The 20322-nt window shown below is 40.6% G+C and overlaps 1 protein-coding gene across 1 annotated transcript in view; it reads right to left on the bottom strand.

Moving 5' to 3' along the window:
- Nucleotides 1-20322, bottom strand: part of PKHD1L1 (PKHD1 like 1) — a 179809-nt gene that overhangs the window by 65263 nt on the left and 94224 nt on the right. Inside the window, 7 exon segments of the mRNA XM_059874459.1 lie at nucleotides 746-917; nucleotides 1519-1678; nucleotides 3909-4060; nucleotides 7857-8048; nucleotides 9762-10791; nucleotides 13290-13426; nucleotides 15266-15507. Of these exon segments, the coding sequence (XP_059730442.1) occupies nucleotides 746-917; nucleotides 1519-1678; nucleotides 3909-4060; nucleotides 7857-8048; nucleotides 9762-10791; nucleotides 13290-13426; nucleotides 15266-15507 (2085 nt within the window).

Below are 20322 nucleotides of genomic sequence, written 5' to 3' on the forward strand. Positions count from 1 at the left end.
AGTGCCGCCTGCTAAGAAAGCATTGCTTCCCTGGTAGCTCAGCTGGTAAAGAATCTGCCTGCAATGCAGGAGAGCCTGGTTTGATTCCTGGGTCAGGAAGATCACCTGGAGAAGGGATAGGCTACCCCCTCCAGTATTCCTGTGCTTCCTTGGTGGCTCGGACAATAAAGAAATCACCTGTAATGTGGGAGATCTGGGTTCAATCCCTAGGTTGGGAAGATCCCCTGGATGAGGGCATGGCAACCCACTCCAGTATTCTTGCCTGGAGAATCCCCAAGAACAGAGAAGCTGTAGCCTGGCGGGCTACAGTCCATGGGGTTGAAAAGAGTCAGACACGACTGAGCAGCTAAGCACAGCACAGCACCAGAAAGCACTGGATCAATGAGGAGACAGTTTCTGGTGCTGTTCTGAGTGTGTCATCGAGAAGTTTTGTGATCTCAGGTAATTCATTTAAGGTCTTTGGGCTTCAGCTCTCTCATCAAATAATAAGGGAGTTGGTCTAATAATTCTGATCTAACATTCTGCAAGTATGAGATTCCCAGTAACTTTCACACATAATTTTTGTGAGATTTTTCCATCTTGTCATCAGGTAGCTGTAATGCTCAAGTGAGGCAATGAGTGTGGAAGTGTTTTGGGACCCTCTGTGCAGGAGGAGGGCACAGTATCTCAGCCAGAATGACACAGGAAAAGGATGCTGTCAGGAACCGCTGAAGCGTATTAATGAATAGAAAGAAGGCCTGTATACTTATATGCGGCTGGTCGCTTCCTAGGAATTGGTTTTCTTGGTGGAGGATGTACAGGAAAGCAATCCTGGAGAACACAGCAGTAAGCTTGGAAATTAATAATAACGTCCTTCACATCAGGATCCAGGGTCCCAGAAATTGACTGGCTCTGATGGTGGTCATTTTTTCCTGACACTGGAAGCGAAAATAAAAACAGTTTAAACTAACATGATGATCAAAGCATCTGAATGTAAACAAAATCACGGCAATTTGAAAATACTCTTTAGACAGTAACTGAGTATAATTCAAATGTCTGGAATAGGTATGAAGAAATTCCGACAAAATGCACATCTGAGAAGTAGAGTCAAAGTATCTTGACAAAACCAAATATTTGAGAACTCTTAAGAGTTCTTAACTCTTAACTCAATAAGAGAATTCTTAAATATTTTTATTTTCTAAAACTAGTTAAACAATAAAAATGGAAACAAAATATATGACAGTTCATTGTACTCATTTCCTCTAATTTTGTAAAATAAATGTTGGAGTCAATTATGAAAGATGGTGCTACCTCCAAGCATAAAACGTTAAGTTCTTAATTCAATTCAAGGCCTTTTCCAGCATAAATTTAGTCTCATTCTTTAATTCAACAAACACTCATTAAATCCTGCTGTATACAAGGCATATATAATATATATAACATATAATATATATATATAATGCATTTGCCCATTGAGCCACTATTCTCCTCCTTTAGATGAAGCAATAAATAAATCACTTTGGCCTACTGAATACATACCCAGGTAGTACAGAGTACTAGTGTTTGCTTCAAGGTGCCAGTCTCCATTCTTGTTAGTATTCCAATTCAGCGGATTTGAAGAGCCATTCCTCATATCAATGATATTAAACATATCAGGATTTTGAGTGAAGTTATGAGATATGATTACATAGTCTTCTTCCTATTAAAGTTTATTTTAGATGTTAATATACTGGATAATATACACTCATTTTGATGACATGAATCACTTAACCCCCATATTAAAAGTTAAGTTTTGGTTTAGTTTGTTTTTCATTTTGCATTTATATTTTGTTTAACATTTTATCTGTGTATGGCAATAATGCTAAGTTTATCACCAAGGCAATGAAAGTTTTTTTCCTTCTTTTATATGTATATATACGTATATATATGTATACGTTTATATGTACATACATATATGTACTGCTGCTGCTAAGTCGCTTCAGTCGTGTCCGACTCTGTGTGACCCCATATACGGCAGCCCACCAGGCTCCTCCGTCCCTGGGATTCTCCAGGCAAGAACACCGGAGTGGGTTGCCATTTCCTTCTCCAATGCATGAAAGTGAAAAGTGAAAAGGAAGTCGCTCTGTCATGTCCGACTCTTAGCGACCCATGGACTACAGCTTACCAGGCTCCTCCGTCCATGGGATTTTCCAGGCAAGAGGACTGGAGTGGGGTGCCATTGCCTTCTCCGACATATATGTACACACATATACATATATGTATATATTATATATGTGTCAGTTCAGTTCAGTTCAGTTCAGTCGCTCAGTCGTATCCGACTCTTTGCGACCTCATGAATCGCAGCACGCCAGGCCTCCCTGTCCATCACCAACTCCCAGAATTCACTCAGACTCATGTCCATTGAGTCAGTGATGCCATCCAGCCATCTCATCCTCTGTCGTCCCCTTCTCCTCCTGCCCCCAATCCCTCCCAGCATCAGAGTCTTTTCCAATGAGTCAACTTTTCGCATGAGGTGGCCAAAGTACTGGAGTTTCAGCTTCAGTATCTGCTTTTGAATATGCTATCTAGGTTGGTCATAACTTTCCTTCCAAGGAGTAAGCGTCTTTTACTTTCATGGCTGCAGTCACCATCTGCAGTGATTTTGGAGCCCAGAAAAATAAAGTCTGACACTGTTTCCACTGTTTCCCCATCTATTTCCCATGAAGTGATGGGACTGGATGCCATGATCTTCGTTTTCTGAATGTTGAGCTGAAGCCAACTTTTTAACTCTCCACTTTCACTTTCATCAAAAGGCTTTTGAGTTCCTCTTCACTTTCTGCCATAAGGGTGGTGTCATCTGCATATCTGAGGTTATTGATATTTCTCCAGGCAATCTTGATTCCAGCTTGTGTTTCTTCCAGTCCAGCGTTTCTCATGATGTACTCTGCATATAAGTTAAATAAACAGGGTGACAATATACAGCCTTGATGTACTCCTTTTCCTATTTGGAACCAGTCTGTTGTTCCATGTCCAGTTCTAACTGTTGCTTCCTGACCTGCATACAAATTTCTCAAGAGGCAGATCAGGTGGTCTGGTATTCCCATCTCTTTCAGAATTTTCCACAGTTTATTGTGATCCACACAGTGAAAGGCTTTGGCATAGTCAATAAAGCAGAAATAGATGTTTTTCTGGAACTCTCTTGCTTTTTCCATGATGCAGCGGATGTTGGCAATTTGATCTCTGGTTCCTCTGCCTTTTCTAAAACAAGCTTGAGCATCATATATATATATACCTAACACATACACACATACATATGCATACATTCAGAGAATATTTAATTTCTATAATATTTCAAAACATCTGAAACAATGCTAGGCTTTTTTTTTTTGGTTGCCACATGTAGTATAAGCAGAAGAATGTGAACAGGGAGGAAGATACACAATTCAGGAAACTGGTGACCATTAGCAGTAGAGTGATGACTGATATCAGAGTAAGCCATGCAGAGGACTTCCACTTCATCCAAAAATATTTATTTCTTTAAAAAAATCTGAGGTAAAGAGTCACAAAATGTTACAGAATGTTTGATTCAGATAGCTAGGTAGTGGGCATATGGGATTTGGGCCTGCTATTTTCTGTATCTGCTGTATTTCACAATACAAATAATAAAGCCCTTTACTATTTTCCAAAACATCATAAGTACTCAATAAATGTTAGCTATTATCATGGATATAATAAGCTTAGTACTACAGAAATGTGGCAGAAAGATTGCTTACTTCTGAGTTTTGAAGAAGGATTTTTTTGGCTTGCTTCTGAGATTTAAGATGGGTCATGAAAAGTGTAAATGTGTGAGGCAAGGACAGTCTGGGTCTCACAACTGGTGTGAGTGGGCTGCGTTAGAATAACATGCAGCATAAGTGATCAGAAGATGGATTGTGCAACTCTTTATTTACCTTAAATCCATAGAATGTTGACGTATACGATATGTTGGTTATGTGATCTACACCTTTAAAATACCAGTTAATGTGTTTTGCATTTGGAATCAGAGCCATCCAGCCAGACATATGAGTCAGTCGTTTCTTCTGAAAGGGAACAATGCTTGTGCCTATAGGACATAAACAAACAATAGTAATCTATCTCTAGAAAATTTCTTCTGTTATGAGTAAGTGCAAAGGTAAATATTAGTCTAGTCAATGGAAACCTCTAAAGAGATCAGTATAGCATTTCATTACTTATGTTCTAAACATCTTTGTTGACCTGAAGGCCCCAATACTTAATATCACACTTAACTGAAACATAAAATGTTTTCTCACTTGGAATTTTGAATTGATATGGAGCTTATATTCCCTGGGGAAAGATAAAATTGAAATATGATGACATAATGACTAAGACAAAGTGCTTAAATATATCAATACAATTTTTAAAATATCATTGATCTGAAATATTATTCCATTTCTATTCTTCTTCAAAATCCTTGATTGGCAGAGTATGTAAATACATGTCCTAAACATTATTAGATTCTCTCATACTTGCTGTGTTAATAAAAATCAGCCTAATGAGTATGAATGGAAATCTTTGATTGATAGCTCTTAGGGTAGGCTACAAGCAGCCTCTAACACCGGCTGTAATACTCTAAATTTTGTTAATGACAAACCTGGAACCTGAACTACCTGTTAGGGGAAAAAGATTTAATCTGAATAAATGCCTGACAACTTCGGGTGAAGATATGAAAGTATCTCTCACAATATAAAGAAAAAAATCTGTGATTAATTAATTATATTTTTTCCTCTCCCTTCTTTCATCTTTGATTGGATTTTACATTAAATTTGCAACCTCTTCCCTTTCCAAATTAGGAGGAAGAAGTCAGAAGTGAGATTACAAAATAGACTGTCAAGCACACACAGCTATATTTAAAATGCATAATCAACAAGGTCCTACTGCACAGCACAGGGTACTCTGCTTATTGTTATGTGGCAGCCTGGGGGGAATCTGGAGGAGAATGGATACATGTATATGCATGACTGAGTCCCTTAGATGTCCACCTGAAATTATCACAACATTGTTAATTGGTTATATTCCAATATAAAGCAAAAAATTAAAAAAAAAAAAAACAAGTAACAAAATCACACCAAAGTTAAAAAAACAAAAAATGAACAAAACAAAAATAAACTGTCATTCTTTTCCTTTGGGGATGTGTACATGCATGCTAAGTCACTTCAGCTGTGTCTGACTCTTTGCGATCACATAGATTGTAGCCCGCCAGACTGCCCTGTCCATGGGATTCTCCAGGCAAGAATACTAGAGTGGGTTGCCATGCCCTTCTCCAGGGGGTCTTCCCAACCCAGGGATAGAACCGGAGTCTTCTGCATTGCAGGCAGGTTCTTTATCATCTGAGCCACTAGGGAATAAAGCAAAATGAATTCCAATATTAAGGGTGAACATATTTTTAGGCTTATGAACTAGCATTAAGTTTTGAAGAGCCCATGACCAGAGGCACTAAAAACAGTTTAAAAAGATATGCAGTATATGAGAAGAACAATGATAATTTGGATTATTCAGCAAATATCCACTCCTCTCCTGTCCTTGAGGGCAGAATACACTCACGTTCTGTTGATACTGGGTGACTACTTCGGCCCAGGAACCATTAGCAGAACTGACACTGCAAAGACTTAAAAAGTGCTTGCTGGGTGAAACACACCCTCTTGAGCCTCTGTCACTGCAATGCAAAGAGGCACCCCTAGGAGAACAGTGGGTAGCACACTAAGGTGACGTTTGGCATACATGGATAGAAAAAGTATATAGATCTTAGGGGCATGGATTTAACTCAAGTTACCCAAATGGACACTTGCTACTTCTCATCTATTTCCTAGATCCAAGCCAATTCACAGACTAAAAACACCTAACACCGAGTGAGAGAAACGTAGCCATTTATGGGGCTACTGCCTACTAGGGAGAGCAAACTAACCAAATCTTCCAATAATTGTTAGTTTCTGGATCTGAACTGATATAAACCCTCGAAGACTAAATGCCGCCACAGTCAACCAGCTGGAGTGGCAGCTTACAAAGGCCAGGCCATAGAATGAGTCTTTGCTCATCTCATGGCTGGTCCATTGAGGCCACTGGGTCATCTTATGGTAATTCCTCAGTTCCAAAAAGTATAGTGGGAATAGATATAGAACTCTGTTTGGAGAAAGAGCAGAAGTTGAAATGCTCACAAGAAATATCCTACCAAGAGGATCTGATAATATGGGGTGAAGTAACAAAACCCTAGCATGTCCTGATGGATTTGACATAGCTATAATTTTAGCAGCTACAGTATTACTGGTATAATCATGCTACATGTTTTCAAAATTCATTTGGCTTATATTGAGATACATAATTTTAGTTTCAAATTGCAAGTTTCTACCTTGTAAATATCATTAAACATGGAAATTTGGAAACACTATCATCAAGAAGCTGTATCATTTAGATTTATGCAGAAAATGTGGAAAACTATATTTGAGAATCATGTCTGGCAAATCTTTCATGCACCAATGCTTTTCCTATTTTCCAAAATCTGCAGTCTATCAGAACAATGTATAGGAGACTGGATTAATTATAGATGTTTTAACTAATGCAGCTTCCAGCTGGCTAAGTGGTAAAGAATCCACCTGCCAATGCAGGAGATGAAAGTGATGTGGATTCAATCCCTGGGTTGGGAAGATCCCCTGGAGGAGGAAATGGCCACCCACTCTAGTATTCTTGCCTGGAAAACCCTGTGGACAGAGGAGCTTGGTGGGCTACAGTTCATGGGTCACAAAGAGTTGAACACAACTGAGCAACTGAGAACACACACATTTTAACCAATAATTCAAACAGATGATGGATGTGTGTATAAAGGGATGGAGGGAATGATATAGAGATAAGAGCTAGTCCAGTCAGGCCAGGTCAGACATGATGAAAATAGACATATTTAGTAACTGGAAGAGTTCCCAATGGAGGGAAGGAAAATCAGGTAGGAAGGACTGAGTGAACACTTCAGGAACCATACTTCCCCCTGTCACCCCCTTATCAAGATAACAAATTAAAAGCAATTCTAAACCCTCGAGGGGGGAAAATATAGAAAATAATGCCACAACAAAAAATCTGAGAGATGTGATGATCAGGATTCCTACCAATCTCCATTTAACTTGCTTGTCTGGCTGGTGCAAATGCCAGATGGATCATGAATAATGATGGTAAATTAATGCAATCTCATCAGGCAACAATGTCAAGCACATGTGGTGTTCCACATATAGTATCTTTACTCAAACGACTCAGTAAATCAACAGCCTCTGGCACCTGGGGTGCAGCCAGGGACCTAGCAGATGCACCCCCATCCTACATCAATCAGCAAAGATAATCAAAATAATTTGCTTTCAGGGGCAGAAACGATGTATTTTCACTGTCTTAATCCAAAAGCTATGCCAACTATCCTGCTCTCTGTCACAGTACTGGCTACGGTTGCACACTGCTTAGTCCCTCAGTTGTGTCTGACTCACTGTGACCCCATGGACTGTAGTCTGCCAGGCTCCTCTGTCCATGGGATTCTCCAGGCAAGAATACTGGAGTATCCTCCAGGGGATCTTCCTGACCCAGGGATCAAACCCAGGCCTCCTGCATTACAGGCAGATTCTTTACCAGGGGAGCCCATGATATTAGGGTGCCTTAATCAGCAGAATGTCATGCTCGTCCACACATTTACTCAATAGTCCTCATAAGTCATTTCGGGGTGTGTTATTAGTTTCCTGCCTGGCTTATGACTGATATCAATATTATTCTTTTTTCAGTGTTCTAAATAGTGAGTGACAACTCAGGAAGGTGATGATGAAAATTGAGGAAAACATTTAAATGAGTGGGTCACCTGATTACATTCCACTTACCAAAAGAGTCTGAGAGAACCACATCCTTTTCGAGCAGGGACACTGGAGACGGCTTGTTGAATGCTATCCGGTGGAAGCTGACCGAGGTGTCACAGACAGACCCGGGGAACCCTGTGCTCCACTCGGCTTCTTGAGTGCAGTGAGAAGGGTCCAGCAGAGGGCTGTGTGGAATGACGGTGTGTCCTTTGTGACCTAGGAGATGGACGCAACAGCACGTTTCACGTCAGAAAACTGAAAAGCCGAACTGTCCACAGCATATGCTTACTATGATCCAGAGTGCCACCAATACAACCTAGAAGTCTTGGTTCATCTTTTCTTTTTTTGTCATGGAGTAAGGGGCCCTCCTAAAAAGGCTTTACAATGGACTCTTTGCTCAGGGAGCTTATCATGAACATAGCAGAAATATGGGATCTGAAGAACCCATGAGAGACAAAGTAGGGGATGGGATGGGGAATAGGTGACTTGGTCAAGGACACAAGGAAGGATGTAAATCCAGGCTGTCTGACCATAAAGCCTGGGCTCTCAACCGAGAGTCTGTCAACAAACATTAAGAATCCATGCTGAGGGACATCCCTGGAGGTCCAGTGCCTAGGACTCCATGCTCTCAAAGCAGGGGCTGCAGGTTTGATCCCTGATCAGGGAACTAGATCACCAAATGCCACAACTAAGAGTTCATATGCCCCAACTAAATATCCTGCATGTTACAACTAAGACCTGGCACAGCCTAACACATAAATATTAAAAAAAAAAAAGAATCTAAGCTGAATTAAGGAATAAAGGTCAATAAAGCTCTATATATTGGAATTATCCAAATGTTCTCCTTCTTAAAGCCACAATTAAAATAGGAAACAAATCAACAATTATAGGTGAGTATTCAGTCTCTTTGACTATTGAGATGAACCTTCTTTCCAAGGCTTTCAAAAACATTTGTTAGTATCTGTAGGTTTACTTGTCAGTTGTTCCTCTTTTATAAGGTATTATGCAGAATCATACATACATACACATCCTTCCTATCTTATTTAGCCAAATTGTTATTGTTGTTTAGTCGCTAAGTCATGTCCAACTCTTGCCACCGCATGGACTATAGCCCTCCAGGCTTCTCTGTCCATGGGATTTCCCAGGCAAGAATACTGGAATGGGTTGCCATTTCCTTCTTCAGGGGGTCTTCCCAACTCAGGGATCGAACTTGTGTCTCCTGCACTGGTAGGCAGACTCTTTACCACTGAGGCACCAGGGAAGCCAAGTCGTTATCATTAAAATTTTATAAAAATGCTAAATTCTAGGAATCATATTTACAGAAAGATCTGAACTTCAGACGGTAGAAAAATTTAACCTACAAAGAATGTTGAATTTTGTACTAAAGTTCACATATTCTTTGAACCAATTCCAAATTCAGAATTTAGATTGGAAAGAAAAAGGCTAACAGTAGGCCTGGGACTTACTACTTCCCTCTAAGGTACTTGAACAGGATGTATCCAGTCTGTCCACATTGCTTATGTAAATAAACCTGGAATTTATACCTCTATGGGCCTGACTGGCTGGAGAATTTGGGTAGTCATGTAATTAACTGAATAAGAGAGAATGACATTTTCAGACTGACATGGCTTTCTTTTGTGATTCCTAATTCCATAAATATTGTTTAAAATTCGCTATTAACTCAAAACCAAAGTGCGAATGCAGGAAAAAAAAGGACACACATGGAGGCTGAATGTGATAGGTTGGCACTTCTCCAGAAAAGGATGTGTCATCTATGACTAGTGCTGACCTACATCTTTAGGTCATCAGGAAAGTTTGGTACCAGGTAAGATCTGTGATTCACCTGAATATGCTATGACAATTAAAGTCCGTGTTAAGTGAAAAATGTAGTTCCAAAATATTTTATCAGAAATGAAAACATCACCTTACCTGTAAGCGAACCATCAACATCAATCAGTACCACTTCATGTTCCCATCGAAAGCCAGCCTTGTTCGGCGTGTGAAAATACTGGACGCCAGCGAATTTTGCACTCCACCCTCCACATCTGTGGTTACAAACGCCTGTGATGGACGTCACTCCCAAAGCTGCACATCCAGGACGGTCAAAGTTCATGAAGTGTACGGAAGAAACAGTCAGTCCTTCACTAAACGGGAGAACCAGGCCTTTTGTCGTGCAAAATGCAGACCCCATCCCCAGTTCATCAAGATGACCAACTATTTTGGCATTTTTAATCATTGCTCCATTGGTTTCACCCCATCCTCCAACGTAAGGAGCCAGGATCCTCTTTGTTTCAATTCCAGCCTCGTAATTATTTACCATCACAAAGTTATGGAACTGAAGGGCACCTCCGTTGACCCATTCGGCTCCTTTTTGACAATTCCAAGTTGTCAGTGAATGAAATACTGCAGGCATTGGCACCGAAGAAGTACACGATCCTGTCTGCATGGGGAAATATTCTTCAAAGATCCACAATCCAAACCAACCTTGAGAATGAACAGTGTTGTTAAAGAATTCTCCAAGAGGGACTCTTTTTTGGCAAATGTTTCGGTCATAAGACGGCCCATCAGGGTGGTTGTTCATTCGGTACCAAAAGCCAAAGTGAGTGCCACCAGCAGCCGCGTTGTGTCGTATGGTGTTGTTTGGATTGGTTACCCAAAATGCGGCTGGAGTCACATCGTCATTCAGAAGACTAGTACTCTGATGTACAAATACTGCCAAGTTATATTGCAGGATATTGCCATGTTCAATGCCATCTTCTATAAAAAATGCTCCTCCCCTGATATCATATATAATATTCCTCTCGACCAGAAGGTGATGTGTGTTATGGATAGTAATAGCCCTGTTATAGGTCTGGTGAATTGCACAGCCTTTTACGTAAGATTTAAACTGTAAATCTCCAAGAAGGTGCCAATGTATTGGATATCGTCCCAACCGGAATGCCTGACCAGCATGGAATATCTGTCAAGCCCAGAAATTACAGCTATTCAGTGATACACACAGAGTTTGCTGGCTCATACTTTCTTGTTTCAAAATAATATCCACTTTCACATTAATTATTATTAATGCATTGATATCTCCCATATTATTCCTGTTTATCATTTTAAAATGTTCTTTGACCCCCAACCCACCTTGTTTTATTCAATATATGAATATAACAGCCCATGTGTGCTCATGCTTTTTATCAAATGAATGAATGAACAAAAGTCATCTTCAACTCTTCCACTTTTCACCTTACTCTGATATGAAACTGTGGTGTTGAGCAAAACACAACCTCTTAAAATACTTCTTTTTCTCCTCCTTTTAATCCTTACTTAATTATAAGAAATATTTATTGAATATTTATTAAGTGCCAGATATTGTGCTAAATGTCATATGCATGATCACACTCTTTACTACAATCCTAGGAAGTAGCCACTCATCAGAAGCTTCATTTTATAGATGAAGAAAGTGAAATGTTGAATGCTGAGTATCTATTTCATAGTCACAAAGCTCCACTTAAACCCACTGGTCTGATTAGAGAGTTGGCGCTCTTACTAACCACTCTGCTATACTTTCAAAGGTCTACAATCCACCTAATGCAAAGGGCCAACTCATTGGAAAAAACCCTGATGCTGGGAAAGATGGGAGGCAAAAGGAGAAGTGGGCAGCAGAGGATCAAATAATTATACAGCATCACCAACTCAATGGACATGAATCTGAGCAAATTCCAGGAGATAGTGATGGACAGGAGAGCCTGGCATGCTGCAGTCCATGGAGTCGCAGAGTCAGACACGACTTAGTGACTGAACAACCAAAACGATCTAATAATCTAAGACAGAAGACACCTCTGTGTGTGTGTATGTGTGTGTATCTGTGTAATATAATCTTATGAGGTTTGGAAATAAAATGTTACGTCATCCATTTATTTTCATTCTTCATATAAAAATAAAAATTAACTATTACTAATATTTACTATACAGGTCAACCCTGGTAACGTGACTTAGTCCATATCCAGAAGTTACACGTGTGTAATATAACCTAGGAGGAGGAGGATTTTACCAAATGTAGCCATTGACTTTGCTACCCTTACTACACTTGGATGTTCCCAATTTAACAAATTTATGGATTTTACTATCCTTCCTTCCTTCGCATCCTCCTTCCTTTTATTGAATACTTGATAAAAACTGTGCTAAACCCAGATTATATAGACTAAAGATACAGAAGAGCTCCTAATATCTTGGGTATATTTATTCTTTTATTTATGTGTTTATTCAATGTATAGGCAATTAAGAATCTGGTTTGTGCCAAGCACTGCTCCAGCTACAGAGCAATCAGTAGAAAACTAGAAGGATTGCTTATGTTCTAGAAGAAGAGATTAAAAAATACAACCAAAATATATCTGGAGTTATGAGTTAATAAAGAAAAATAGGAATTTGGCAGCTCTTTCAAATAAAGGTGGTGAGGCACGGCCTCTCTAAGGAGATACACTTGAGGAGAGATTTGACTGAAATGAGTGTGAACACAGAAGTACCTGGGAAAGAAGCATTGTAAGGAAGATGAAGAGCGTGTGCAAAGAACCGAGCTAGGAACGTGCCTGACGTGGTCACATACACAGGGAGGCCTATGTGGCCAGCATGGCGGGCGCCAAGGATGGTTCACACAAGACAGCAAGAGGCCAGAGTGGGTCAGATGATGTGGCTCCTCTGGGAAGAGCTTGGACATTTTAAGTGTATTGTGAAGCTCCTGAAGAGTTTCGAACACAGTGTGGCAAGATCTGCTTCACACTCTAAGGCCTGAACTTTGTCCACAAGTCTCTTCTCTACGTCTGTGTCTCCACTGCTCCCCTGCAAACAAGTTCGTCAGGACCGTCTTTCTAGATTCCATACACGTGCGCTAACATATGTTATTTTCTCTTTCTGACTTACTTCACGCTGGATAATAGGCTCTAGGGAAATGGGAGGAGGGTTCAGGAGGGAGGGGACATATGTATACCTGTGGCTGATTCATGGGGACGTATGGCAGAAACCAACACAAGATTGCAAAGCAATTATTCGCCAATAAAATAAATTAAAAATAAAAAAGCTGAACTTTGGCTGTGGTGTGGAGATTACGCTGCAAAAAAGGTGGAAGCAGGAAGACCAATTAGGAGAAAAGCATAGTAGTCCAGGTGAGAGGTGACAGTGGTTTGGGTTCGGAACCAGGTGGAGTGCTGGAAAAATAGTGGATTCAGGATACACTATTTTGGGATAGAACTTGTTAATGAATTTGACATGGGGTGGGTATAAGAAAAGCAGAGAAACAAAATTTTGGCATGATGACATACATGAATAACAATAGATGTATTGACACTGTCTGTTTATTTATCTGTCTCCTCTACCAAACATCATTATAAGCAGCATCTGGCAAAAAGCAGGTGCTCAATACATACTCATTGTATAGACAACTTTGGACAAGCCGCTAATAATAGTGTCTCTTACCTCTACATATTCTATCCTTCCAGTTACCATGTTAGCACCAGCTATAGGAGCATGAAGCATAATGCAGCCTCCAAACTGGTCACTTCCTATTTCTTCTCCAAACTTTCCTTGGAGACATGTCTGTGTAGCAAATTCACCTTTAAAAATAATTTTTAAGATACAATAAAGGAAAACCATGTCAAAATCCTCTCATATAAAGACTGCTTTTCACACCTAGTTATATCTTTTTATTTACATATAATTTTAATCTTATCCTAGAACATAATTGCTTGCATTCATGTTATCTTTTCCTCTGCACAGTGAGGAAGGTAATAGCCTTGTCTTGTTCACCTCTGCATTCCCTAAAGTACTTTGCTGTGCTGTGCTTAGTCTCTCACTTGTATCTTACTCTTTGCAACCCCATGGACTATAGCCTGCCAGGCTCTTCAGTCCATAGGGGAGTCTCCAGGCAAGAATACTGGAGTGGGTTGCCATACCCTCTCCAGGGGATCTTCTCAAACCAGGGACTGAACCCAGGTCTCCCGTATTGCAGGCAGATTCTTTACTGTCTGAGCTACCAGAGAAGCCCAAAAGTACTCACTTTAGTATCTTTCAAAGATACTAGATAAATGTTTGAATGGCTGAATGAATGCTGATAAAGGTATTTTGCTTTATTATCTCTGAATTTATTTTCCGCAACATTTGGGATTAACATAGTTGATACAATCTTACACTGGTACAAGATTAGAACATGCATTATCTCACTTAATTCTTATGATAGTAGGTTGGCAGAACAGGAAATATCTTTATATAAATAATCAGGATGAATCTAGGTTTATGATGGACATAGTGAGATGATGCAGATGAACTGGAATCAGAATGCAGGTCACTTGACATTGAATCCATTGAGCTTTGTATTATGCTTCCCACTGAAGAAAAGGCTATACCTAAGGTGTACCAGTTATTATTCAACTATTTATAGGATTGTAATGGCAGTGGGCTTCACTGGCAGCTCAGCAGTAAAGAATCTGCCTGCCAATGCAGGAGATGCAGGTTCAATCCCCTGGGGAAGGAAATGGCAACCCACTCCGGTATTCTTGCCTGGAGAATTCATGGACAGGAGACCCTAGCCGGCTGCAGTCCACAGGGTCTCAAAGAGTCGGACACGACTTAGCAACTAACCATCAACAGTAGTAGTGATCACATAAAATATTTAAAGAGACTTAAATGCACTGTGCTTCCTAACTATACACATTTATATAGTTATACATAGTTTTATGTAAACATATATACACACATATGCATGTGTGTGTGTGTATGTGTATACACACACATACATGTGTACATGCTAAGTAGCTTCAGTCGTGTCCAACTCTTTGCAATGCTGTGGACTGTAGCCTGCCAGGCTCCTCTATCCATGGGATTCTCCAGGCAAGAATACTGGAGTAGGTTGCCATGTCCTCCTCCAGGGAATCTTCCCAACCCAGGGATGAAACCTCTGTTTTCCACAGCTGCTGCACAGTAGGTGGATTCTTTACTGCTGAGCTACTGGAGAAGTCCATATATATACATATATATTATATATATGAGAACTATGGTAGGTTAAGGATAGCCATAGAACCAGTCCCAACTACTGACACCTGAGTAGAAGAGCACATGTCCCTTTAGGACCAAAGTAACTGCTGGTGCTTAACTTCCCGGCCTTCTGATCTCCTGTCTCAGAGACCATGGAAACCCATGTGGAGATGAAGCCTCCATCAACCCAGACACTGGAAAATTACAGTGATCAGAGCCCCCCTGTTGACTCATACTGGACACATGTAGTATAAATAAGAAATAAACCTTTACCATTTTAACTCACTAAAATTTGGGGCTTATTTATTGCCAGTGTATAACCAAGTCTCCTAGTTCTGAACAGGAGCTGATTTTGCCCACAGGGAATATTTCTGCAATGTCTGGAAACATTAAAGTTGACACACTAAGGCTACTAAAGTTACCTGTGTCAAATCCATCAGGACACGCTGGGATTTTGTTATTCCACTCCACATTGTTAGATCCTCTTATTAAAATATTTCTTGTAAGAATTCCAATTTCTGCTCTTGCTTCAAAAAGAGTTCCATCAGGGAGGGTGACAATGATCCCCAAGTGTGTGTAATTCAGTGGATCAGTGAGCGTTATGTTCCTGCCATCAACAGATACAGATGCAATGGTCCTTTTTTCATTTTCTTGTTGGCTGTGTCTGTAAAAATTTTAACCACAAGCTGTCAGAATTAATATAAATTAACACAGTATTGCTTTGGTATATTTGTTTTATTCTATTTTGAAAACTTCATCTGTAAAATAGGAAAAAAATGTTTATGTCATACAATATGCTGAAGAGGAATTTGAAGATGGTAGTTTACTCTCTCTAAAGTATTCAAAAGAACAGCTCCTTTACAACTTTGAGGATCACACACAGTGGCTCTCAACCAAGGATGATTTTATTCCCCTGGGGACATTTGACGATGCCTGGACACATTTTTGGTTGTTATAACACAGCAAAGCAGGGGCTGTTGTATTGGTGTAGGTGCTGTTGGTGTTGGTATTGGTGGTACTGGTGGTGGTGGTGTGTTGGTGGTGGTATTGGTATTGGTGGTGGTGGTGTTGGTAGAGGTGGTGTTGGTGGTGGTGGTGGTGGAGGTGGTGTTGGTGGTGGTGTGTTGGTGGTGATATTGGTATTGATGGTGGTGGTGTTGGTGGAGGTGGGGTTGGTGGAGGTGGTGTTGGTGGTATTGGTATTGGTGATGTTGGTGTTGGTGGAGGTGGTGTTGGTGGTATTGGTATTGGTGGTAGTGGTGTTGGTAGAGGTGGTGTTGGTGGAGGTGGTGTTGGTGGTATTGGTATTGGTGATGTTGGTGTTGGTGGAGGTGGTGTTGGTGGTATTGGTATTGGTGGTGGTGGTGTTGGTAGAGGTGGTGTTGGTGGTGGTGGTGTTGGTGGAGGTGGTGGTGGTGGTAGTGGTGTTGGTGTTGGTGTTGGTTGAGGTGGTGTTGGTGTTGGTGGTGATGGTGGTGGTGGTGTTGGTGTTAGTGGTGGTATTGGTATTGATGGTGGTGGTGTTGGTAGAGGTGGTGTTGGTGGTGGTGGTGTTGGTGGAGGTGGTGTTGGTGGTGATGGTATTGTTATTGGTGGTGGTGGTGTTGGTGGAGGTGGTGTTGGTGGGAGTGGTGTTGGTGGTGTTATTGGTATTGGTATTGGTGGTGGTGGTGTTGGTATTGGTGGTGGTGGTGGTGTTGGTGTTGGTGTGGTGGTGTTGGTGGAGGTGGTGTTGGTGGTAGTGGTAGTGGTGTTGGTGTTGGTGTTGGTTGAGGTGGTGTTGGTGTTGGTGGTGATGGTGGTGGTGGTGTTGGTGTTAATGGTGGTATTTGTATTGATGGTGGTGGTGTTGGTAGAGGTGGTGTTGGTGGTGGTGGTGTTGGTGGAGGTGGTGTTGTTGGTGGTGGTATTATTATTGGTGGTGGTGGTGTTGGTGGAGGTGGTGTTGGTGGGAGTGGTGTTGGTGGTGTTGTTGGTATTGGTATTGGTGGTGGTGGTGGTGGTGGTGGTGTTGGTGTTGCTACTAGTAGGCAATGGCTGAGGATGTTCCCAAACCTCCTGTGATAAACAAAGAATTAACCTGTCCAAAACGTCAATAGTGCTGAGGTTGGAAAAAACCTTACAGAGGGAGTCTACTGGAGGTTTCAGAGCAGGGTAAAGAAATGACTGAGGTTGAGTTCAGGAGGTCTTATTTCTACCCATTCCTTCAACACACCCCAAGTTCCAACAAAAGGACTGGCCAAATTGATAATATACACATTCATGTATGAATCCTTCCAACAAATGTTTATTGAGTGTCTAGGAGGAAATGGCAACCCACTCCAATATTCTTGCCGGCAAATTCCATGAACAGAGGAAATTCTATGAACAGAGGTAGGCTACAGTTCACTGGGTTGCAAAGAGTCAGACACTACATAGCCACTGAACAAGAACAAGCCTGTTTTCTAGACATAGAGTTAAATACTGGGAGGTGGGTACCAAGCAGAAGTGCCCCTAACTTCAGAGAGACAAGTGTTTCTATGGTTGATTTTGTGTTTTATCTACTAAAGTGTGTGACTGATGCAATTGACAGAGGTGCCTTTAGGGGAGTTTTCAATGTATCTTCCTGACACTGCTTTTTGATTCCTCTCTTCCTTGCAAATCTTTCTCCTCCTTTAACTACCAGGTCAAACAACAATGTTGCATCTTAAATAGATTGGAAGGCACCTGTCTCAACTTTCCCAGCCCTTCTAGATTCCCCATAAGCGCTGCCCGAGGCCCCATGAGGACTCACAGTTACCACACTGCAGACCTATCCCCTATTTACTTCTCTGTCCTCCCATACCTGTCTGCTCCTCTAGGTAAGGCAACCACTGAATCATTCTGTATGCTGAGTACCTGTCACAACTCAATCATAGATTTGACTGACTGAACAAATTAATGCAGAATAAATTCCTGAGGGAAGAAGGTAGAGGAACGGAACCCAAATAAGATGATGGAATATTCCAGCATGAGGGACTGGGAGTCTAAATTCAACTGAAAGTAAGGAAAGCTGATGGAAGAGGCATTTCAAGGGCAGAACCCAAAGAACTTGGTGATGTGCAGGAAGTGAAGACAGCTGATATTCAGGTCACTAGGCAAATTTTTGTGAAGATGAAAATTAGATTGTAGGGCTTAAAGGGGAAAAAAATGGAGAGTGAGAATGAAATGGAAGAAATGGGCATGGTATTTAAGTGATTGAATAACTGAGAGAGAGAAAGGGAGGTGGCGAGGGGAGAGACAGAAAAGCTAGAAGAAACAGGAGACCAAAGCTGTTTTTTTCCCCAAAAGGGTAAGTGGATGGAAAGACATAATTCCCAAAGACCCAAGGAAGGAATTAGAGGGGGAGGTGGGAGGGGGAAGTGGAGATTAAGGATATTTGAGATAGGGTGTATCAATAATATTATAAGATCCCTCAGGTGATTTGGACTAACCTCTCCCAATTCTCTTGGATTCAGATGATACAGAGATGATATTTTTAGAAAAGAAGTTCTCAAAAGGATTTTTATATGTTGCTGCTGCTGCTGCTGTTAAGTAGCTTCAGTCGTGTCCAACTCTGTGCGACCCCATAGTCGGCAGCCCATCAGGCTCCCCCGTCCCTGGGATTCTCCAGGCAAGAACACTGGAGTGGGTTGCCATTTCCTTCTCCAATGCATGAGAGTGAAAAGTGAAAGGGAAGTCACTCAGTCATGTCTGACTCTTAGCGACCCCATGGACTGCAGCCTACCAGGCTCCTCCGTCCATGGGATTTTCCAGGCAAGAGTACTGGAGTGGGGTGCCATTTTATATGTTAGGTGCACCTAAATGCACATTTCCTTCCTTTGTAATAATATCCAACATTTATATAGCACTAACTTTGAGCCAAGTTCCACTCTGTTTTACACATATTAACTCATTTAATCCTTACAATAATTTTGAGATACATACTAACAGCATTCTAATTTTAGTGAAGCACAGAGAGGGGCATTGCTGGGGGTTGGACCTAGGTCGACTGACTTTAGAAGTAGTATTCTTAACCACCTGCTTTGCAAACTCTCAAATAGGATTTACAAATGAAATAGTGAACAACTAATTAGATTTGGTGGGAAATTCCTAAATTCTTGTTTATTAAAACTTTGGTTTGTTGTTCAGTCACTCAGTCGTGTCTGACTCTTTGTGACCCCCTAAATTCTAAACTTAATTTTCTTTCACCCAGAAAAGCTATGAGGACTTCCTATTCTATAAGCAAGCCCTGTCATTTTGCTGCTTTTTAATTTTGTCATTATATCATCCCAAGGGCAGAGGAAAAAAAAAAGAGGGTGCTTATAAAGCTAAGTATATATTTAACTCTTCCTAACATCTGCAAGTCTATTTTTAACTTGGAAAGGGACAAAATCAAAATGCCATCTTGAATTTTAATTCTAAACTGAGTCATGACCTTAATACAACTTAGCTGTTTCTTGTCATAAATTACTATTTGTTCCCTGATCCACATAACTATATCCAATTTTGCTATCACATAATTTGAACAGAGCAAAAATAAAGTTCCTCTTGCTATATTCTTTGCTATAAAGCTCCTACATCAAGAGATGTAGCTATATTAGTTTTGTTCCTTGTATTTCTTATTTGCTAAACTATATAATTAAACATTAATTAAGGGTCATAAGCAGTTTCATGATAAAATGTCAGACATCAAAGGTCATGTTAATTATTACTTACACTATAATTTCATCTCTATCATTCAATCATTACTAACAATTTTGCTCCATGGGAACCACTGCCAAGACTGTAAGATTAAAAAGACTTAACTAGCTGCTTTCAACTGTGCTCGTTGGTGACCCCAAACAAAGAAGCTCATTTACATTTTTGCATGCATTGATGTACTCAGCTACAGCTCTCACTCAGAGGTTTTCTTTTTTTTTTTTTATTGGAGTGTAATTGCTTTCAATGTTGTGTTAATTTCTGCTGTACAATGTGAATCAGCCATAAGTATACACATATCCCCTTCTTTCTGAATCTCTCTCCCACCCCAATGACCATCCCACGCCTCTCGGTCATCAGGTCATCACAGAGCACTGAGGTGAACCCCCTGTGCTGTACAGCGGCTTCCCATAGCCCATCTATTCCACACGTGGTCGTGTATATATGTCAGTGCTACTCTGCCAATTCGTTACACCCTCCTTTCCCCACTCTGTCCACATGTCCATTTCCCACGTCTACATCTCTATTCCTGCCCTGCAAAAAGAAATCATCTGTACCATCTTTCTAGATTCCACGTTCATACATTAATATATGGTATTTGTTTTTCTCTTTCTGACTTACTGCACTCTGCAGGACATCACTCAGAGGTTTTCAAATAACTTTTAATAGCAGAATGCTCTTGTCAAATGAAATCTTATGTGGGAACTGCACCATGAAAAGCGACTAAAATCTTTTATTAGTATATATTTATACTTTTTCTTATGGTAAATTCAGTCAATAA

This window comes from Bos taurus, chromosome 14 (assembly GCF_002263795.3).
Source record: "Bos taurus isolate L1 Dominette 01449 registration number 42190680 breed Hereford chromosome 14, ARS-UCD2.0, whole genome shotgun sequence".
NCBI classification, from domain to species: Eukaryota; Metazoa; Chordata; class Mammalia; order Artiodactyla; family Bovidae; genus Bos; species Bos taurus.